Consider the following 23,551-nt stretch of genomic DNA (forward strand, 5'->3'; position numbering starts at 1 on the left):
GGAATCTGGAAGTGGCTTTGGTGGAATTCTGGCTCAAGGTTGTTCCTAAGACTACAGTCAAAATGTTGGTCAGTGCAGACATCTGAAAGCCTGACATGGTAGAGGGTCTGCTTTCAGAACAGCTCTCTCACATAGCTGTCCGGTTGGTGCTGGCCGTTGGCCTTAGTGGACTTTTCCAGAGAGTCCTTATATCATGGAAGCTCTCTCTCTGAGAGTACAATGTTCTATCATATTTGATTAGAACAATGGTAGTGTCTTATCATTCAACCTCACAGACGAAATTGAGTTTATATTTCAATGTGTAAATGAAGCAAAGTATATTTAGTTTTGCTTTTTGTAGTTATGTTAAGAAACAAGGATTCTTGACTGTATGTGTGAGGGTTTCTGGGCATTGGGGCTTGTGGTCTTCTCAAACAGTATGATTGCTTTGACATTTCATAGAAAATGTTGAATGTTTATTCTGAAACATTAGTCTTTCACTGACCATATTTATTTATGAGTTCTCTAGAGGCTATGCTTTTGAGCTTGGATTTTTATATACTAAGTAAAACCAGGAATAATTTTGGGGGAAGAATTAATTTTGTAAAAAATATTTGTGCATGAATTTGAAGAGACATGTAAGGCCTTTACTATACATAAAATGTTAGTGGGGGAAAAAAATACCCAAAGAGACTTTATTGAGAAAGCCCAACATCTCATTTGGAGCATTCTGTAAGTGATTTTGGTTCCTGAAGAACTCCAATTACTGCAGTCTTGTATTTCCTGCAGAGATAAAGGAGTTGTTTCCTTTTTATTTTTTAAAAGTTACTGAAATCCAAAAACTGAGAGAAGGGAAAGACAGCAAGAAGTTTGGGGGCAACAAAATACTATTGTGAAAGAAGTAAATATTTACTTTGGAACTCCCAGCAGTATCTTTTAATACTGAGTAGAAATTCAAGCTCGTTGTCTTCCTGTCTCCCTCCTTCCCTCCTGGAACCCTAACATTTTGTTTGTGCTGACTTACTTGTGATCTGAAGCTGGCATCCCAATCATCTGGCCCCCGATCACATCCTGACAGGGGAACCTCTCATTGCTGCCCACATCCAACATGTCCAGACCTGTGGATTGTCTTAGCAATGCTGTCCAGCCCCTTCTTTCCATTTACTTTCCTCTTCCTCGTTGCCTCTGTGCCAGGGTCAGGTCAGTTCTCTCCTGGACTATTGCAGTGATTCCTAATGGCCTCTGGGCTACTCTGTTTTACCCCATCTAAGCTGCTTGCAGGTTAATTTTGCCTGCCTCAAATTCTTTCAGGTTCACTCAGTGTTCATTAAGGACCCACTGTCGCAGCCTGCCACTGGAGGTGCTCCACCCAAAGGCACAAAGTTACTTATTACATTTATGTTATCCTCTTTCCTTTGACTATCCTAGAAGTAAGCTTTTATCTGACTCTTCCTAATATTTTTGCCCATGTTGTTCCTTCTTCCTGTTAATGCTTTTGGTTGAAGTCCCACCCCATTCTTTAGGGAATGCCACCTCCTTTGCAAAGATTTTCCTCATGACCTCTTTCCTCCACCTTTTTTGTTTTTCTTTTTAGGACATTGGTTGGACTTTGTAACCCTCATCGTGTTTAATCATAATTGGTTTCTTTTAATATAGCATGTGTGTGCTTACCTTATCATTTCTACAAGATTATAGTGTACCTGAAAGGAGGAATATAATCTTTCATCTTTTTTTCCTGCAAACTCCTAGCCATGGTTTTAACAAGATTTAGGACTTCAATAAAGAATTGTGTAAATCCATTAAAAAGTACTTAAGAGGGGCCACTTAAGAGGTGCCTCAGTCCTTTGGGTGTCTGCCTTTAGCTGGGACCCCTGGATGGAGCCCCGCTGCAGGGAGTCTGCCTCTCTCTCTCTTCCTTCCCCCACTTGTGCTCCCTCTCCTTTGCTCACTCTCAAATAAATAAAATCTTTTAAAAAGTACTTAAGAAAGATCGAAATTCCTGTTTATCAGATAAAATGTAAAATTATGCAGAAAGAAAAAAAATTTATGTATATGAATACAGGCATTTACATGTACGTAGAGTCATCATTTTGCTACATGGCTTTGTTCAACTACTTAACTATACAGGGGTGTAGGGCACTGTTTTTTTTATTCCCGGGCTGTGCCATAAAATATTTAGTTGTCAGATTATAATTTGAGGACAGAAAAATGGCTTCAACATCTTTCTCAGTTTGCGTCCCTGCCAAAAGGTACGTTGGCAAACGCTAGGTTAAGAAGACTAAGCCGCTCTGAGGCTCTGGAGAAGACAGGCCCTTAGGAACTTTCCAGAGACGCCTTAAATGGAGCTGGCGGGAAGCTCGCCCCGCCAGGGCGGGCGGAGGAGTGCGGAACGCGCAGCTTCCAGGACTTCCCACAGCCCGGGAACCAGGCCGACCTGTTCCCATCCCCGCCTTCCCGCCTCCCCTTCTCCCTCCGCAGGCCCAGAGCCCCACGCCGCGCGCCTTCTGCCCCCGCCCCTGGCCCGTCTTCTCCCGGCGGGCGGTCGGGCCGGGGGTCGCGGTGCGGCAGGCGGGAGGCTGCCTCGGTCGGGGTTTCCAGGTGAAGGGGGTAGACAACCGGCCCGTCGGGGCGGAGCCGGGCGGGCGGGACGAGGGCGGAGGGCACATTGCCTCATCCTGTACATTTTACTGGAAACGGGACGCATCCGGAGGAGGGGCGGGGAGGCGGCCCCGACGCTGCCAATGGCCCAGCCGGGCTCGGGGGAGGCAGGCGAGGCGGCGGTCCCTTCTCTCCGCCCTCGGAGGCCGGTTAAATAGCCGGGCAGCCCCGGGCCGCGCCCGTGCCCGCGCGTCCTCCCGCCGCTCGGCTCTCGAGTCTGCTAGCGCCATAGCAGGGAGGCGGTCCCGCGCAGCGAGCCGGTGGCGCAGGAGTCTGGGTCCCCGAGCGCCCAGCCCGGGAGCATGATCGTGGACAAGCTGCTGGACGACAGCCGCGGCGGAGAGGGGTTGCTGGACACGGCCGGCGACGGTGGCCTCATGACCAGCCCGCTGAACCTGGCCTATTTCTACGGCGCGTCGCCGCCGGCCGCGGCCCCGGGCGCCTGCGACGCCATCTGCTCGTCGTCGGGGCCCTCCGCTCCCGGCTCGCCCGGCTCCGACTCCTCCGACTTCTCCTCCGCCTCGTCCGTGTCCTCCTGCGGGGCTGTGGAGTCCCGGCCGAGAGGCGGTGCGCGTGCGGAGCGACTGCAAGGTACCCCCCGGCCCGGGCGGGGGCAGTCCCAGCAGCCCCGGCACCCGTGTCTCCCCAGTCTCTTGGCGGCCCACGCGCTGGGAGGGGAAGGTCCGCGCCGCCCAGGTGCGAAGTACCTCGACCAGACCTTAGGTCTCCTCTGCGACTTCCTTAGCGGCAGTATATCATCCCACTAGCCATCATTTATTAGGCGGTTACTAGATGACTTGTGCTGTGCCAGGCGTTTGATATAATTCGATGCCCTTTGACCATCTGTAAAATCTGGGCGCCATCCAGTTGGCCTGCTAGCTCAAAGGGCCTCTGAGAGCAGAGCTCTGACTTCTGGCGGTGGGGAGGAATCACAATAGATTTTATTCCACTCTTTTTCTTTAAAAAGAAAAAAAAAAGTGCTTTATTAAGCCATAATTCATGTACGTGTGGCGAGTTTTTGGTTTTGATGTAGGTGTAACTTTTTCTTGTCACCAATGAAGTTGGAGTACTGTGTTTAAGGTCAACTTATTTTTTCCTGAGTATCTGTGGAAATTTTAAGTAAAAGGACTTTATGTTAAAGGAAAGAAACTGATATTAAGATGTAAGATGAAACTGGACTGAAGACCAGCTCAGTTTATGTCTTTAGTTTGTGATGTTTTTGAGTTTCAGGAAGTCTACCTCGAATTTCTGGTCTTTTTAAAATATGAGCTTTAGAATGGTTAAACCAAATCTTAAAGGCATAATGTTTTCTTTCTTCTGTTATGAATTGGTTAGTTTCTTTTCTTAATAAGCCCAGTTGCATAACTCAAGGGAAAACAGGATGGCACTGTAGGTAGACTAAAGAACCTCTAGATAATCTCACGTATTGGAAAGTCTAATCAGTATGGTTTTAAAGAACATTCTTATTTAGGTGTTCCCTCCTGTCAGCCACTTCTGTTTCAGTTGTCTTTTATTTTAAACAATGATTTTTCATTTTCACTGAAAAAGTGAATTTTTTTTTTTAATGTTTATTTGACAGAGATCACAGGTAGAGAGGCAGGTAGAGAGAGAGGAGGACACAGGCTCCCTGCTGGCAGAGAGCCAGATGCTGGGCTTGATCTCAGGACCCTGGGATCATGATCTGAGCTGAAGGCAGAGGCTTAACCCACTGAGCCACCCAGATGCCCCTGAAAAAGTGAATTTTATAAGGTGTTCCCTGTATGTTAAATGTATAGCAGATACAAAAACGTGTGTGTGTGTGTGTGTGTGTGTGTGTGTGTGTATGTGTATTAGAACCTTTTCTCTCACATTTGGTCTTCATCTGGCTGAAACTATTTTGCTAGTTCTTTGGTTTACCACATAGACATAGGGGATTTCTGAAACTGAATTTTTCTCCCTGTGACGTTGAATTAACTGCTGTCAATCCAGAGAAATGCTATATTAGATTCTGGCAAGATTTTCCTCAATTTAAACATAAAATCAACTGGTTGTTTAATTTGCTCTGTCATAGAATTGTTTCCTTTCGTATGCTTATGGTATATCTCTATCTCTATATACTCAAATTAGGCATTGTTTCTTGTCCCATCTTCTTACTTTTTTTTCCACTCCCAGCTGAGTGGCTCAATTATTCATTTCCTGACTTTCTGCATGTTTACTTTGTATTCGGTTCATCCCAAGAGGTTGTGACATAATAGTGGTCAGAAGTGGAATGCTGTAATCATAGACGACATTTTAAAGTGTATTTTAAAATTTAAATTGAAATGACATTATTTCCTTTCTACTTAGAAGGCCTTGGTGAGCAGTTCCAAAAACCATTGTTGAGGGGAAATCCTGTGTGTGTACGTTGAAATGTGTTTCAGCTTAGTGAATTGAAGCAGCTTTCTTGGCATAGCTGAACACAGGGAAATAGTAAAAAAACAAATCTAAGACGTTGTTGATTGTTAGCCTCTGGCACTTTGAGACCTTTGGAGGAGGCTTGTTTTTACGCTTTCTTAGGTGAATGGAATTAATAGACTTTAAATTTCTGTGTGGACATAAATCCTTTGTTTTGAAAAAGCTAAAAGTCCATCATTTATTGCTTGCTCCCTCAAGGTTTTTAAGAAATCAAGAAAAATTACAGATTTATGAGAGGGTGGCAAAATCTGTGACCATGTCTTTTGGATGGATAGGGCTGAAAGACAAAGAGGCTTATCTTTTGGCTCTGGGGGCCCCTGAAACCACAGTTTTATGAACTTTATAGGGTGCCTGATAAGGAAAGATATTAGGAAATGAAGAACCCTTAAGTAGGGCTGGGGGCGCAAGGCCATTGACCAGAGGGAGTCAGAAAGGCTTTGCAGTCTTGGTTGGGGACTTTATACATTACACAGCTGTGCTTTTGAGATTATCAAGATTTGTGCCTGTAAGAGATTTAACTGGGATATGTTTTGTTTTCTTTTGAACAGTTGAACCCCATATGGGGGTTGGAAGGCAGCAGAGAGGACCCTTTCAAGGCGTTCGTGTGAAGAACTCAGTGAAGGAACTCCTGCTACATATCCGAAGTCATAAACAGAAGGCTTCTGGCCAAGCCGTGGATGATTTGAAGGTAGCGCCTAGTTTTTGCTTTGGGTCAGGGCAGGGAGGTTATTTTGTCAGGTTATTTATTATTCTCTGCTGACCTAGGTCCAGTAGGTCTTTGTAGACCACACCACAAATCATAGGATAGAGGACATATTGGTCTCTGTCTGCTGTATTCCTATCACTTAGCCTGGTATTAGGCACACAAAGGAAATTTAAGGAGTGAATGAATAAAATGAAGGCAAGTTGGAGGCAAAGAATTCAGGGGTTCAGTTGAAATGGAAGAGCTGGACTACAAAGGGAAAACTCAAATGGCCATATTGATGTTGTCTTGACCTAGTTGAACTAAGATGAAAGTGAACCTGGGGAAAGTTGCAACATAGAATAAAAATTAAGACAGAAAATAAATACTGCTAGGGTAACTATCAAAGATTTATGGCAAGCTGTAAAGACTGGTAGAGATAAGTCTGTTTTACTGATGTTCATTAGGTAGGAAACCATTTGATATGTACTAAATTGGGAACTTTTTTTCCTTCTAGACACAAAGTGTGAACAGAGAGCAATTCACAGGTAAGAAATCCTTTTATTCATATCATGGGGGCTGTAGAGTGAAATGATGTAGCGTGATTATGGGTAAAATTTAGAGAACAAAGTCCTCACAGATTCCATACTGCTTTCTTGGGTATAGAATTGAAGAACGTAGTACCATATAGTGGAAAAAGGAAAGGACCTGATTCGTTGTCTGATGGACCAGCTTGCAAAAGGCCAGCTTTATTACATACCCAGTTTTTGGTAAGTATCTCACTATTTTCCTCCAAATACTCTTTGGAAATCTTTTCTGGAATAGTTTTGAAAGAGAGAGTGCTACTTACTCTTTTCTTCTTCTCCAGACACCACCTCAGACACCAACACCTGCAGAGAGCATGGAAGATGTTCATCACAGTGAATCCAAGCAGGACAGCAGTGCCGATCTGCTTCAGAACATAATCAACATTAAGAACGAGTGCAGCCTGGTTTCCCTAAATACTGTCCAAGTTAGCTGGATGAGCCCTGGGGTGGTCCCGCAGGGCTCCCCCCGGGAACAGTGTCAGGACTTCCACAGAGGGCAGATCTTCTCTCCGCCTCAGAAGTACCAGCACTTCCAAGTCGGCAGCTCCCTACCCCTGACGGATCAGGCGGCCCTGCACCCGTATTCGCCCCAGAGCCAGAACTGGCAGCCGCCGCCACCACAGCACTACACTCACGCCCCAGCTCTGGAATACAGTCCTTATCCTGGAGCTTCCCAATCCCCCAGCTATGAACCAAACCTCTTTGATGGTCAAGAACCACAGTTCTGCCCAGATCAAAGTTTTGCATCCCTTCTAAATAGCCGGGAATCTGAGAATATTGCTGTTCCCATTCAGAATTCCCCCAGCGTTCAGCAACAAAATGACGGCCCCCTGCAAAACTTCAGCATGATGCCACCCAGTGCCTGTGAGGCCATGCCGAGCCATGATGCACGCTCTGCCCCTTTAAGCACCTCACTGCCATTCCCCAACATCATCGGAAATCCAGTGAACACCACACAGTTAGGGAAGTCATTTTTTCAGTGGCAAGTAGAGCAGGAAGAAAGCAAATTGGCAAATATCTCCCAAGACCAGTTTCTTTCCAAGGATGCAGATGGTGACACGTGAGTATCCTTTTCTATACCTAATTTGGCTAACCACACTTGTTAGATGTAGTGGGCACAAGATTTCTCTGGGATACACCAAGCTAGACCTTAGTAAGTGCCTAACCTGGATGACTAGTGTAGGTAGAAATTACTGTTCGATGACAGCCAGTATTTTCAGAGTTTTTCATATTTCTAGTCTGATCAGGTTGCCTGTTCTAAATTAATAGAAATATATCTTCTTTGAATAGCTGGTTTTTCAAGACCAGCATAGATTGTGTCTATAGAGCAAAAACATCATTATTAGTTGGTCAATGATCCAACTGTGAGTTGACTTGTAGATTGAATCTTCATCTGTCTTGACATCTTTGTGGTCATGGGCAAGTTATTTAACCTCTCTATGCCTGAGTTTCTTGACATGTAAAATGAAAAAACCTCCCTTATAGGGTTTTTAGGAATATTAAAAATAATAGATTTAAAGCGATCAGTATGCCAAATAAGAATTTGGCATTCTTCTTATTATTTCTGGTAGCTTAACGCATCCTGTTGCAATGCAAATGTATTATCAGCCCAGCAGAAAAGACAAATTATTGTCTATAATGTTTCATTTGAGTGCACCAGCATATCAAGAAAGGGGCTAAAGGAGAATTTTTTTTTTTTTTTTTAAAGATGACCTTAGTGAAGTCACAGGTAATTTACCTCTTTTTCTCCTTGTTTCCCAGGTTCCTCCATATTGCTGTTGCCCAGGGGAGAAGGGCACTTTCCTATGTCCTTGCAAGAAAAATGAATGCACTTCACATGTTAGATATTAAAGAGCACAATGGACAGGTGAGGATCTTGTCAGAGTGAACTGGCAGGGATGTGGCCATGGGCAAGAGGACAATGACCAGTTTCATATTTATGTGTAGATCATTTTAGAGCCCCCGATCAAGAGAGTTCAGTTAATATTAACTTTGAGATGTTGACTCTTTGCCACCATCAACCTTGGAGTTATTAACATTAACTTTGTCGTTATTTGGCCAAAGACTAACTGGGTATAATAAAGCCACACCCTAAGCTTATTTTCATTTCCTTGTGTTACAGTATCGCCATTAATAGGATTTCTTTTCTTTATGTGGGGTTTCCCCCTCAGTCTTAGTTTATGTTCATATTCCTTGTCAGGGTAGTGTTACATATTTAAACAAAATCTTTTCTTCCCTCTGAATGTCCACAGAGTGCCTTTCAGGTGGCAGTGGCTGCCAATCAGCATCTCATCGTGCAGGATCTGGTGAACCTTGGGGCCCAGGTGAACACCACCGACTGCTGGGGAAGAACCCCTCTGCATGTCTGTGCTGAGAAAGGTCACTCCCAGGTGCTCCAGGTACGAGGTGGTGAGCTAGCTTCTGCTATCACAGGGCCAAAGAGATAGGGCTTGGATATTAGAAGTCAGGTATAGGTTGCCTGTTGCAATAATCTATTTTGAGTTGACTTTCTCGTTTCTTGGGAATACTAGTTAATACATATTTATGTAACTTGTCTTTTGCTAACACATCTCTATTTTTAAATTGTGCAGGCAATTCAGAAGGGAGCAGCGAAGAGCAATCAGTTTTTGGATCTTGAGGCGACTAACTATGACGGTAAGCAATGGAAATCTTATTGGTTGAAAAACCATTTAGAGAGCAGGACCTGTCAGTTCTAAGGGTATTAAGTTTTAGACCAAGAAGGAAGGGAAGTAATTAAAGCTAAAATAGTCTGTAGATAAAGTTACTACTAAGACCCAATGGAGGGAATATTCAGGTTGCCTTACTAGCTCTTGGGGAGCCCATCTGTAGGTCATGTTAGAGACCATCCTTAAGGTCTGTCCTTGTGGGACAACTGAAATGCCTGATGGAAGCTTGACCCCTGCTTTATGATACTCTGTTAGGCCTGACTCCTCTCCACTGTGCGGTTGTGGCCCACAATGCTGTGGTGCATGAACTCCAGAGAAATCAACAGCCCCATTCGCCCGAAGTTCAGGAGCTTCTACTGAAGAACAAGAGTTTGGTTGACACCATTAAATGTCTGATTCAGATGGGAGCAGCAGTGGAAGCTAAGGTAACTTCTCAGAAGAGTTTGGAGATGGGGTAGGGAAGAAAAGTGTTTATAGCAAAAGACCTCATTCCCAAGTATTTCCAAAAACTTTTTTTCCTCTTTTTAAATTAACGGAGTGAGTGGCAATGCATGGGTAATTAAGAAGCTTAGATTTTAAAATCATCGGCTTTCTTAATTTGGTTTTAATCTGTGCATTATTATTCAAAAGATCATTGAGCTGTGAAATAAACTAGTCTTTGTTTGGAGGGAAGAGAAAATACTTGAAATTGATATTGTCGTTTTGGCTTCCATTTTCATGTACTAATAATAAGAGTAGTGCTTTTTTGTAAGTGTTGTTCCATCACTGTGGGATCTGGACTTAAACTATTTTTTAAACTGGAAAATATTTTGTTCTCTTTGTATTTGAGGTTTATTTACTGAGTATCTCTTACGTACAAGGCACTGAGTTGGGAACTCTGAGGGAGAAAATGCTTAAATCATAAGGTACTTCAGACCTTGGGAAGTAGAAGAGGTGAGAGATGGAGCTAATTATATGTCTACGGGGTGACCACCAAGTCTGGAAACACAGGCAAATACATAATAAATGTTTTATTGTCTTGTATTACAATACACGGTAGAATAGGCTTGTCTGTGTCTCTACATTTTGTGGCCACCCTGTATATATATAGAGCAGACCGTGATAGGAGTATATAGGAAATTGGCGGGGAATTCAGGAGGAGTAAGAGAGTTCATTTAGTCTGGGATGAAGGAAGTCTTTGTGGATGGAGTGTGTTCACAGTGAGTGTCCAAGAGTGAGTCAGACATTTGTGAGCCTGGGTGAGAAGTGTATCCAAAAGTGGTATCTGCATATTCATTGTTTCCCCTTCTTGCCTTTGTTAAGGATCGTAAAAGTGGTCGCACAGCCTTGCATTTGGCAGCGGAAGAAGCAAATCTGGAACTCATTCGCCTTTTTTTGGAGCTGCCCAGTTGCCTGTCTTTTGTGAATGCAAAGGTACTTCTAGAAGGCTTCAGTAACTGCATGAGACTTCGACTGACCTTATTTATACCTTCTTCAGGCTTTTGAGCTGCTTTCATGAAAACCTCCCTTTCTGAAAGGTGCCGTTTTGTCTCTCCTGCAGGCTTATAATGGAAACACTGCCCTCCATGTTGCTGCCAGCCTTCAGTATCGGGTGACACAGTTGGATGCAGTCCGACTCTTGATGAGGAAGGGAGCAGACCCAAGTACTCGGAACCTGGAGAACGAACAGCCAGTGCATTTGGTTCCTGACGGCCCTGTGGGAGAGCAGGTGAGGCTACAGAAGGGAGAGGAAATAGTTTCAGGCACTTGGTCTGAAACATAAAGGGAGATGAGGTGTAGGGCCAAGGCCAGTGGGGGCTGTTTAGGGAGGCTCCCTTCAGTGTCTGGGTCTTACGGTGTCTTTGTAGCAACTCTGGAGTCAATTGCTTTGTTTCTAAAAGAAGAATAAGAAATTGGAGGCTTATCCATGGGCCCAGAATGGTCAAAGGTCAGTCTTTTCTTTTTTCCATCACACAAAGTTGGGTTTAGAGTAAAGTCAGAATGGTTTGAGGTTTGAAAGCCAATGAAAGGGGAAGCACCAGAGTTCCTGCAGACATCAAGGAATAAGAGCCTTAAGTTTACAAGTGATGGGTCTTCAGATTGTGGGTGTTATCTGAGTCCGTCTCTGTAGAATGTACAGGATAGTCCCAGGGACGCAGTGAGTGCTCAGTAAACATGCCCTGTTACAGTTTTTTCTGTCTACTGATACTAAATAGGAAATGGAAGGTTGGTTATGTAATTTAGTATCTTGACATCCTTGAAACAAAGTTATGCTTTACTCATCATATGGCTATATATTATCTTTGGAGATTGAATAGTTTCACATGACTCAACTTTTCTTGATAACAAGAACTGAGTCTTTTCAGAATGTAAGATATTTTTTGATGGAAATCATTCCTTGAGGTAAACGAGGGTGATTGTGACTATGGCAGGCCATGACAGACTTTGAGAATCAGAGAATATATGGAATGCAGTTTAGCCTTTTCTCGGATTCACGGCCCTTAATATGACCATCATCTTGCAGGAACCCCTATTTGTAGAGCTCTTTGCAACTTAATGTGAATCTTTTGATAATTTGTAAAGAGTTGTCATGTTATAAAACTTTGCAGTGTAAAGGCTCAGCTGAGAACATGGAGCCCGAGAGGCTGCACAAATAGGATTCTCATTGAATAGTAGATGGCAGAGGCCTGAGCCCAGTGTTGGCTTCTTCGCTGTTTGTGGTGTGCGGTCATACAGTGGTGTTGTCAGGGATTACGGAGTATGGAGAGCTGCTTGACTCTTCCCTGTTCTCTTCCTGCTCTCCTTTCTGCTTTTGTATTTTTCTGTGTGTTGAGAGGAGAGTTTTTTCCTTTGCTTCTGTGGTCAGACTCCGGTCATTGTGTCTCCCTCCGAGTGGCTATCAGTGCCCTTGCCCTAATCTTCTTTCTTCTGATTTTTTGCTTTTACTCTGCTCTGGGCTGGGAGAAAGATAATAAAATTTGTCAGACTGGGGTTTAAAATAAATCACTAGATTCTGAATGAACCAAGGCGCTCTCTTGTGATCCATACACTTATGCACAGATGCTTTATCTATTTATTTTTAAAGATTTTATTTATTTACTTAGTGTGCAAGTGCACACACACGAGGGGAGAGAGGGGCAAAGGGGAGAGGGAGCGAGAGAATCCGAAACTCAGTTTGGGGCTTGATCTCACGACCCTGAGATCATGACCTGAGCTGAAATCGAGTCAGGTGCTTAACTGACTGAGCCACCCAATTGGATATCATGACAGCTGTTCTTACTTGAAGAATATTAAAGATTAACTTGTGTGTGTATGAAGTGGATTCTGTGTTGTTAGTTGAAACTGACTTCAAGATAGGTGAGGTACTGTAATATGCCGTAATTACTGCCTTACATTAAATGTGCTCACAGAAAGAGTAGGGATTAGGAAAGGATTATATAGGTCTTATTTAAGCTACTGGAGATTTTCAACTGTAGATAATTTTTAATGGAGATGCTTTACTTTCTTGCACTCCAGAATTATAGGAGATCTGTAATAGGCTTCAAGCCTAATGAGTTATAGTAGCATTTTTTAAGTTACCTTAAAATCTTGAAATGTATTGTTGCCTTCTTCATATATTTACTTACAAGTTGACAGGAGTGTGTAGGGTATATAAAAAAGGAATGAAACTCTGAAGGAAATATGGTACTTTGACCATTAAAAGTAAATCTCACAAATCCTAATTATTTTTCTTCCAGATCCGACGTATCCTGAAGGGAAAGTCCATTCAGCAAAGAGCTCCGCCATATTAGCTCCATTGGCTTGGAACCTGGTCGGCAACACTCACTGTCAGTTAGGCAGTCCTAATGTATCTGTACATAGACCATTTGCCCTGTATTGGCAAATGTAAGTTGTTTCTATGAAACAAACATATTTAGTTCACTATTATATAGTGGGTTATATTAAAGGAAAAGAGGAAAACTATCTAATTTCTCTGGCAGATTTTAATATTTCATACCCAGGTATCTGGGATTTACACATCTGAATTTAATCTTGAATGGTAAAATCGACTTCAATTAACAGTAGCTTTTGGGTAGGACAAGGCTTTGATTTGTGGCATAAGGCATTGCTCATGTAGCTATTGCCAATTTAAAAGCAGGTAAACTGTAAACATTTTTTAAAGAAAAATGAAAGCATTTGAAAGGAAAAAAATAAATCTGGATGTAGTCTTGAGGCTTCATTTGGCCCAATGAAGTATCTGATGGTTGTTACTGGTGTTGGAAGGTGTTTAGGTGTTGGACTAGGTGAAGTGTACCATGGTTAAAGTTTTATTTTTGCAAATTGTATATAATTGTTTTTGTCTTTTAAAGTATTTGTACATATTTGGTCATTGACATGGCCACATTTGAAATGTAAATTGATAAAATTAAAAAGAATGAGTGAATTGTCACTATTTAAAAAAATTATACACATTCAAAAGAGCTGTGTAATCACCCACCTGCCATCTCTGTAGATGGAACCGATGGAGAGTTGTTCCCCAGTAGCTGACATTTCTTTTTGAATTATAAATATGCTTTTACCCGTGCATGGAGATGAGACCTGTTATTTGTAAGAAATTGCATGCTCTTAAAGAGAATACCTTTTTGTAGCTTACTTTCTAGAATCTATAGTTTACTTGTTGGAATTTTGTTTTAACCTTTATAGGAACATCAGAAAGTCAGTACTGAAATAAGTCTTACTGGTTTTCTGTTGTCAAAGAATGGTAACACACCATGATGTTTTATATTACCATTCTGAAAAAAATGCCTTATTTTATTTAGTAGCCTTGATCCTATTAATATTATTTTGCTTTCTTCTGGGATACCCCAAGGAATGTAGTTGGCTTTGATTGCACACTAATTCATTATAATAAATTTGATTAATTAAAAACCTTTAAAAAAAAAAACTGACTGATGAATCATCTTTGTAGTTAAATCCTTTTAAAAAACTTGACCTTTGGATTGATTGCACTGTTTGACCCAGTATGTCTTGTGGACAAAAGCTAGTTATAGTTATTTGGTATCTGTAAATACAGCTGTGATGTGAACTCGTGGAAAAATCATGCATGGTTTTAAATAAACATTAATTCAATAATACTCTTCATTTTAAGGATGTGCATTTCTTTTCCTAGTCTGTTATTTATATTTCCCTAGGTTGAAAAAGTGCTATTCATTACTAATCTAAATACCTTTAAATTAGTTAATATATTTTAAATTTGGATTAAAAAAAATTTTTTTAAAGATTTTTTATTTATTTATTTGACAGAGAGAGAGAGATCACAAGTAGGCAGAGAGGCAGGCAGAGAGAGAGGGGGAAGCAGGCTCCCCGCTGAGCAGAGAGTCCGACACGGGCCTCGATCCCAGGACCCTGAGACCATGACCTGAGCGGAAGGCAGAGGCTTAACCTACTGAGCCACCCAGGCACCCCTGGATTTTTTTTGAGAACACGATACCTAGAGGTATATAAAGTTTAACATAAAAAAATTATTTGCCAAGTTCATAGAGGTTTATTAGGTTCTGAGAATGTCATGAAGCCTTAAGAGATGCTGTTGACCATTTAGAAGTTTATGTGCCAGAAAAGCTAATTCTTTGTGTTTGTGACTTTATTTTTCATACTTTATTTTGTGGGAACAACGAGCATAGGAAAAACAGTTTGAAAATTACCAGGATCATCCTGAGAGATGTCAGCCTGGGAAGAACAGTAAACGATGTCCTCATTCCCAACATGCCATTTTGATGTGTAAGAACAAACACACCCACATCTGTCAGCATCAGTCAGTCACTGCACATGCATTTTGTTCTTAAATCTTCTTTTAAGAATCTGGTAGAAGGTATGAATCCTTTTCCTGGGAAAAGGTACCTATGCGTATATAAGCAAATTCTGCATACAATGTCTTTCATTGCGTTGCAATGCAACCTGATAACCAGAACAATAGAAATGATACACCCCTGTGAAACGTAGGTATACAGTGAGCTTTTTTCCGAATGAGTTCCAAATGAGTATCCCAAGTTCTGCCATAATTTATTGAACCAGTGCTTAGCAAGTATATGATCTGCATGTGTGGGTGTGTATATAAAGTAGTATAATGGACAAAGACATAAAAAGATGTATATGTGGGAAACAAGGCATGTACTTTATTAGGTAACGTAAAAAGGGGGAAGAAATACAGGGATTCAGAAGAAGAATATCTTATCTGAGAGTAGAGAACTAGGGAGACTTCAAAGTAGAGCATTTGAGCTGTATCTTCAGAAGAGTTGATTTGGACATTCCTGGGGGGTGGGTTTGGTGAAAGGGACAGAAACAGAAAATGATGTGAACCAAGACAGTAGTATTCTGGGGGAACCACCAGTGATTCAGTGTAGTTTCGTCAGCATGTGGATGGCCGGTTAGTTTCATCTTGGTTTCTACCCCTGACTCGTAGCATTCTCGTGAATGGCATGTTGAGAAACATCCTCAAGCAACCTAGGGGCTTGGCAGGAGAGGATGCTGCAGAGGTATGTAGGGTGGCTCTTGACTGGATATTGTTTTAAAGAATGAGCCTCACTGAAACCAAGACTACATGCTCTTTACTGCAAGCTCAGTGACTGCTACAGTGCCTGCCCCAGAAAAGGAACTCATAAAATAATTGGCTAAATGAGGGAGTGAATGTATGCCAATGCTGGCTGGGATCACTGATTCTGAGCAGAAGTAATGTTTTGAGCCAGAGTTATATTATTAAGCAATAATGAACTAATAACTGTTAGAGTTTTGAACTTAACCATATAATGTAATAATCTCATGGTGACATCAATGATATATTAATGAAAATGGGCATAGTTATTCTGTATTTTTATTTATTTACTTACTATTTTTAAAAGACTTTATTTATTTATTGAATATAGAGAGAGAGATCACAAGTAGGCAGAGCAGCAGGCAGAGAGGGGGAAGCAGGCTTCCCGCTGAGCAGAGAGCCCGATGCGGGGCTCGATCCCAGGACCCTGAGACCATGACCTGAGCCGAAGGCAGAGGCCTAACCCACGGAGCCCCCCAGGTGCCCCTATTTATTTATTTATTTATTAAAAAGATGTATTTATTTTAGAGAGAGAGAGAGGAGTGAGCAGGGGAAGGGGCAGAGGAAGAGATAGACTCCTGAAACAGACTCCTCACTGAGAGTGGAGCTGGACCCTGGGACCCCAAGATCATGACCTGAGCCAAAACCAAGCATTGGCTGCTCAACTGACTGAGCCATCCAGGTGCCCCTGTTGACTTATTTATTTTTAAAAATTTGCTTATTTTGCTTCATTTCATGGATTGGGAGGGAGACAAACCATAAGTGACTCTTAATCTCACAAAACAAACTGAGGGTTGATGGGGGGAGGAGTTGGGGGGGTGGGGTTAGGGACATTGGGGAGGGTATGTGCTATGGTGAGTGCTGTGAAGTGTGTAAACCTGGCGATTCACAGACCTGTACCCCTGGGGATAAAAATATATGTTTATAAAAAATTTAAAAAAATATAAATTGTAAAAAAAAAATTTGCTTATTTATTTGAGAGAAGAGAGAGCGAGCATGTGGTGGGGGTGTGGGGAAGGGGCAGAGGGAGAGAGAATTTCAAGCAGATGCCACCCTGGGCGGGGAGCATGATGTGGGCTCCATCCCACAACCCCCAGACCACAGCCTGAACCGAAATCAAGAGTTAGATGTTTAACCCACTGAGCCATCCAGGTGGCTAGTGGTACTTTAAAAAAAATCAGGTGGTTCCTTTTTCAGAAGACTAGTACTGTAGTTTGATATTTCACTAAGGAGTCCCATCAAGCATCAGAGACCAAATCTTCCAGTTCTATTTGTTAATCAAATCACTAACATTTATCCTTTTTATGTTTTTACTTAATCAGGAGAGGAAAATTTCTTCAAACTCCTCCAACTTTTAATAAATGTCACCTTCTTAAACTCAGTACCCCTGACATCCATTTCCTGATAACATCTGTTCTGTGTTGAAAGTGATCTTAGGGAAAAATCAGCTTCAGCCACTGATGAAGTTCTTAATAAGTTCCTCTGAGATCAGGCCTGGATACAAGGTTTTCGATTAGTTATAACGAGACTGCTAGGTTTTTGTTTTTTTCTGGTAGTTCCCTGGATTTGGTCTTGAGAGGAGAGGAGGGACCCTGTCGTCAGATCTAATAGAATGAGTGGCACAGTATCTGATGCATAGTGGTCAATAAGTACTTCTTGAATTGATTTTACTTTTATAGTTCTCTTTTAAATTTATATTTTCTAAGCATAGTTTATACTTCCATGTATAAGTACTTTATCACTCACATGGAATTTACAATTTTTAGTGCAGAAATACATTCATACTTTTCCTTTACACCAGCTCTGGTTTTAGTCTATTTTCTGGTCCCTACTGGAGTCTGCATCGACCCAGTAACACTGCGTGCATGGATGGTACATTTCCAGGTGGAGTATGACTGGAGATTGCTCTCAAAGCATGTCCAGGTTTCTTAGATGTGTTCTTTGTCCTCCAGTCCCATGCTCCCTGTTCCTTTGGCCTATCAGCCCAACTGGGTTTTGGAATGAGACAGAGTTGGACAACTAGTCCAGCTGCTGAATGTGCTAGGTTCAAGGTTTTGGTCTTCGGTAGACATCAGCATCTTCTGTGAAGCTTATTAGATGTGCAAGTGACTTGACCCCACCTCAGACTTTCTGTGTCAGAATTTCCAGGGTTTTCCAAGCTCCTGGCAGGTATATGTGAAGATGTTTTTAGTGCAGTTTTAATCTAAGTTATTTAGGAAATGCAGACCTTGGAGAGTATGTGTGGCTGGACTGTGGCTGTATGGTGGTAACAGAATGAGTTGCTGGGATACCCAGGGGACCATGGTAGCAAACTGAAGAATGCCTGCTACGTGCCAGGCATGATGGATCCCATGTTATAGAAACCAGCTTTGAAAGAGAGATCAGGAATCAACAAATCTGTTTTTTTTTTTTTTTTTTTTTTACTTTCAGAAAACACTTTCGAAGGTCATTTTGGATTTTAATCCTCAGGTGTATTAGTTTCCTAGGGCTGTGTAACAAATGACCGCAAACCTGGGGGCTTACAGCAGGAGAAACTTATTCTCTCATGGTCGTGGAGGCCAGAATTCTGAAATGAAGCTGTCAGCACGACCATGCTTCCTCCAAAGGCTTAAGGACGGAATCCTTCCTGGTCTGTTTCAGTTTCTGGCAGCTCCAGGCAGGCATTCCTTGGCGGGTGGTGTGTCACTCCCATCTTGGCCTTGATCTACATGGCTTTCTTCTCTACTCCATATCTCTTTTCTGTTTGCCTCTAAAAGCACACATATCGTTGGATTGAGGGCCCACTGGACCTCCAGGATGACCTCATCTTGAGATTCTTAACTACATGTGCAAAGATCCTTTTCCCAAATGGGGTAAGGTTCACAGGTTCTGAGGATTAGGACATGCACATGTCTTCTTGGGGGCCACCACTGAACCCCCTACACCAGGGAAAGAGGCTTTACAATCTTTTCTTCCACTATTATTCTTTTCACACAATGGTTAAGAAGAACACTTCTTTTTGAGCAATCCTATAGTCTTATCTTCAGAATCTATGAGGATTTTTTTTTTTAAGATTTTTTTTTAGTTATTTGACAGACAGAGATCACAGGTAGGCAGAAAGGCAGGCAGAGAGCGAGAAAGGGAAACAGGCTCCCCGCTGAGCAGAGAGCCCAATGCAGCGCTAGATCCCAGGACCTCGGGATCACGACCTGAGCCGAAGGCAGAGGCTTTAACCCACTGAGCCACCCAGGTGCCCCATGAGGATTTTTTTATACATCATTCATATAAGATATATCATCTCCATTTCATTTATTAGCTCTAATAACTGGCATTGACCAGGAGATTCATTTAACATTGATAAGTTTTAGTAGAAACAATAAAATAATTATTGGCTATAATTTAAAAATTATAATTTTAAAAAGAACTTTAATTCTTTGAAACTTAAAACTTCTTTGATTATCATTGGTCATTCTATTCTCTGGTACGCATGTGAACAAACTTGTTACTCTTCACCTTGATCACACTCCCTAAAAAGCAACATGATCATAAATTACATGCCTTCATTTTTGACCATCTGACCTTGTAATGATATAATCAGGGTAAGTACTTCCTGGAAAACCCAGGTATTTTAAAGTGAAAGATCAACTCCAGGAAATCCATGGTTTCAGACAATAAATATTAAGCCACTTTGCCAAAATCCATTAAAATATAGTGTTTTAGGTCTAGATGGCATTTTTTCAAGTGACAGGATTCTGGCTATTTATCTGAAAATAGAGATTTCAATAGCTCTGGGTACTTGGTACCTGAATCCAGTATGTGTTTCCTGTTGGGACAGCTTAGTACCTTTGGGTTTGATAATAGGGACAAATTTAAGATTATGAAATAATACTGGATTTCTTAGCTTCGTTGATTTGGAGCGTAAGTTTGAAATCACTGTTTTATTTTCTCAGCTCATGGTATCTTAATGCCATGGCCTTTTCTCTGTATTTGCAGCCAAATGTCCCTCAGGCAGGCCTTCAGCCGTAAGTGCTTGTGTAAGAGTATGTGTTCCCTCCTAAAGCCTCAGGTGTCTCTCATGGAAACCTCAGGTGTTGGCTGCTGTGGAAGTGACCCACTCCTGTCTTTCACAGGCTTAGGGTTCCAGCTGGAGCTTTTATTTGTCTTAGTGAGACAGTGAGAGCCTGCCCATGGAGAGTCTTTCTGAAATGGCTCCTAATGCTTTTTTTCTTTTTACCTAGGATATTACTTTCATGCATTTTTAAAAAGCCTTTCTCTTTTTGCCCCAAGACATATTCCTTCAAAAATTACATTAAGAATTTCAAGAAATTCTCCTTTTCAGGCTCCTGCAGATACAGAAATAAGAATTGTCCATCTTCAGGATAGCAATTTTGCAGAAAACTAAAAATAAATCCCTTGGGAAAAGAAGAAAGCATTTGAGTGTTTTAGGTGCTTGTACCCAGAAGATTCCCAGATAATTTTTTAAAAAGATAAAATTCTGGACTCCACTTGTGTAAAACTTTAAAAATATACTACAGTGCCATGTCTAAAAGAAAAGTAAATAAATGAGAAGCTTCTAGGGACTTACAAAATTATTTTTTTATAGACCAATAAAAGCTATATATTAATACACAGCTTTTCCCAAATGAACCATCTGTCCAGTTTTCTCATGTGATGCAGTAGACAGAGATAAAGTTTATGGGCAGAAATTTAACTTACACAGGTTATTAATTTCTATATGTATCCGGATCATACAGACTAATGAGGAGCAAACTTCTTTGAAAGTTCAGGTTGATAGTTTTCTTTTTAAGACATTTTATTTCCAAGGCTATATAAATGAGTCAGTTTTATTTCTTCTCTCAGCTGAAGTTGTTTTATCAAGTCTGTTATCAAAACAAACTTTTTGTTGAATTAATCTTTTCTTTCTATTTTCCCTGCCACCACATAAGTCTAGGTTTTTATGACTTATTCCTTGATTACCACAATAGGCTTTAAAAAAACCATTTTATTATGGAAACATTCAAACATGCGGAATTAGGCAGAAAAGTATATTGAACACCTGTGTACCTATCAGGAAGCTTCATCAGTTATAATCACTTTATTATTTTTGTTTCTTTCCCCTTATTTTTCTCTTGAAGATGTAAAAGCCTACCCCACTCGTTGTGGAATATCAGTATGTATTTCTAAAAGATAAGCAGTTTGTGTCCCCCATAGCTTTCTAGTTATTCTTTCTCTAATCTTATTTTTCTCACCAATCCAACAATTTCTAACTATTTGGCATACTCAAAGGCTCAGTATTGCTTACTGAATCAAATACAAATTCTTGTCCTGATATACAAAGCCATCTTTTCAGTTTTGCCCATCTGTCTGATCATCCATTATTCCCAAACAGGCTGTCAGGTGGGTCTCCTCACTCTGCCAAAGCCCTGTTTATTCCTGTCTCTGGTCATGCTCTTGTTTACCCAAATTCTCAGCATCCTAGAAAGCTCTGTTTGGGTGCCTCCTCTATAAAGCTTTTCCCTCATAATGACTTCTTTCTGCCCTGAACACTTGGGTTTTTTTTTTTTTTAAAGATTTTATTTATTTATTTGAGAGTGAGAGAGAGAATGACAGAGAGGAGAGAGCCAGAGAGAGCACGAACATGAGAAGGGGGAGGGACAGAGGGAGAAGGAGACTCCCTGCCCAGCATGGAGCCTGATGTGGGACTTGATTCCAGGACTCCAGGGTCATGACCTGAGCTGAAGGCAGTTGCTTAACCAACTGAGCCACCCAGGTGCCCTAAAAACTTGGTTTTAAACACAGTTCCTTTAACTTTAATTTTTTTTTTTTAATGGTATCCCAGTCTTAACTACTGAAATCTGGGAAGTAGCCTCTGAATCACTGACTAGCAGCATTTGTTTTTAAAGACTTTAAAATGTTTGGGTGAATGGTAACTCTAGGGATACAAAGAAGGTCAGTGGTGCTGGAAAAAGTCTAGCGTCACTATGGTAGGCATAATTCTAAGATGGCTTCATGGTGCCTGCCCCTGGTGTTATTCCTGTGATTACATTATATTACATGACAAAAGTTATTTTCTGGATGTGATTAAGGTTACTAATCAGTTGACCTTAAGATAGGGAGACTATCCAGGTGCAGCTGATCTAATCTCATGAGCCCTTTAAAGAAGAGAGTTTTCTGTGACTGGTCATAGAAGGGAAGTTAGAGAGATTTGAAGCCTGAGAAGGATTACCTCTACAATTACTGGCTTTGAAGAGGAAGCAGGGGGGCCGTGAGCCGAGGAATGCAGGCAGTTTCCAGATAGCCAGAAAGAAAATAGGATCTCAGTCCTACCTGCCCAAGGAACTGAATCCTGCCAATAGGCTAAATAAGCTTGGAAGTAAATTCTTGTCCAGAATCTTCAGATAAGAGTCCTGCTCAGCTGACTCCTGGAGTTTGGCGTTGGGATGCTCCATGCGGGAGATTATCACCAATACCACTCAGCTTTCTGATCTGCCAAACCGTGAGATAATAAATGGATAGTGTTTTAAGCTGCTAAGTTTGTGGTAATTTGCTATTTAGCCATAGAAAACAATACAATAAATAACACAGGCTTTGAGCTTGTAGTAAGTTTTAAGCATATTCTGCTATTCTTCTCCATGCCCCCAGTTTTATTGAGATATAATTGACATAGAGCACTGTATGTAAATTTAAGTTACCCTGCATAATGACTCGACATGTATGCATTGTGAAATGGTTGCCACAAGAAGTTTAGTTAACATCCATCACCTCATATAGTTAAAAAAAGTTTGTGTTTTTCCTCATGATGAGAATTCTTAGTATCTGCTCTCTGAGTAACTTTCAGATACACCAGACAGCAATGTTAACTATAGTCACCATGTATAATGCATTCCCAGGACTTATCTTATAAGTACATGTTTGTACCTTTTGACCACCTTCACCCAATTTCCCCACCTCCCACTCTCTTCCTCTGGTAACCACAAGAGTATTCTCTTTTCCTATGAATTTTTTGTTTGTTTGTTTGTTTTGAGAATGCTTGTGTCATCCTTGTGCAGGGGTCATGCTAATGTTCTCTGTTTCATTGTACTGCTGAAGTGAGCATCCTGCTACCTTATTAGGGCTCCAAATCAGGGCACCTAGGTGGTTCAGTCAGTTTGGTGTCTGCCTTTGGCTCAGGTCAGGATCCTGGGGTCCTGGGATCAAGCCCATGTTAAGGTCCCTGCTTGGCGGGGTGTCTGCTTCTACTTCTCCCTCTGCCTCTCCCTGCTGGCTTGGACTCTCTCTCTCTCTCTCTCGCTCACTCACTCTTAAATAAATAAAATCTTTTTTTTTTTAAGATTTTATTTACTTATTTGACAGAGAGAGATCACAAGTAGGCAGAGAGGCAGGTGGAGAAAGAGGGAAGCAGGCTCCCCCCTGAGCAGAGAGCCCAATGCTGGGCTCGATCCCAAGCCGCTGGGATCATGACCTGAGCTGAAGGCAGAGGCTTAACCCACTGAGCCACCCAAGTGCTCCACCCCTCCTTTTTCTGTAAAGCTCCACATCGGGAAGGGAGGTTTTCCAGTAGCTGGAAGCACTCATCTTAGCATGTAAGATCATTGCACAGACTAACAGTGCCCTTAGTTTACAATGCTTTGCTTTTGTCCATCAATTTCTGACTACAGATAGGAAAATTTCAAAGAGAGAAAGCTCTAGCTTTCCTATTGCTTGTGTTTTCAAAAAAGTCTTTAAGAGGGTCCTTGAGCAAGGGAAGGTAATGAGGGCATCTTATCAGACCAGCTTTAGCACTGGATCATTATGCAGTCAGACTAACCATTACCTCTGGTATGAGACCTGGGCAGATCTTGAAGAGAATGTACCCTAAATCTCTGCAGCCAGCCAAGATTTCAGATCGTAGAATTTGCTGAAAAGGTAAGGGGTGCCTCAGTCAGTTAAGCGACTGCCTTTGCATCGTGTCATGATCCGAGGGTCCTCGGATGGAACCCCACATCAGCCTCCCTGATCA

The 23,551-nt window shown here is 41.7% G+C and overlaps 1 protein-coding gene and 1 non-coding gene across 2 annotated transcripts; one reads left to right on the plus strand and one right to left on the minus strand.

Annotated features, from left to right (window-relative positions):
• The first annotated feature begins 2,814 nt into the window (after positions 1 to 2,814).
• Positions 2,815 to 13,929, plus strand: NFKBIZ (NFKB inhibitor zeta). The gene is made up of 12 exons (XM_032852091.1): positions 2,815 to 3,228; positions 5,619 to 5,758; positions 6,270 to 6,300; positions 6,419 to 6,522; positions 6,621 to 7,399; positions 8,101 to 8,206; positions 8,592 to 8,738; positions 8,931 to 8,994; positions 9,282 to 9,451; positions 10,329 to 10,439; positions 10,567 to 10,734; positions 12,743 to 13,929. The coding sequence occupies exons 1-12, from the start codon at positions 2,940 to 2,942 to the stop codon at positions 12,794 to 12,796; spliced, it is 2,163 nt and encodes a 720-aa protein (XP_032707982.1). The 5' UTR covers positions 2,815 to 2,939; the 3' UTR covers positions 12,797 to 13,929.
• An 8,617-nt stretch (positions 13,930 to 22,546) lies between these two features.
• LOC116864845 lies at positions 22,547 to 22,656 on the minus strand. Its single transcript, XR_004382099.1, has one exon. It is a non-coding gene; the product is annotated as a U6 spliceosomal RNA (small nuclear RNA).
• Positions 22,657 to 23,551: the final 895 nt, after the last annotated feature.

This window comes from Lontra canadensis, unplaced genomic scaffold (genome assembly GCF_010015895.1).
Source record: "Lontra canadensis isolate GAN:19392208 unplaced genomic scaffold, GSC_riverotter_1.0 scaffold6, whole genome shotgun sequence".
Classification (NCBI taxonomy): Eukaryota; Metazoa; Chordata; class Mammalia; order Carnivora; family Mustelidae; genus Lontra; species Lontra canadensis.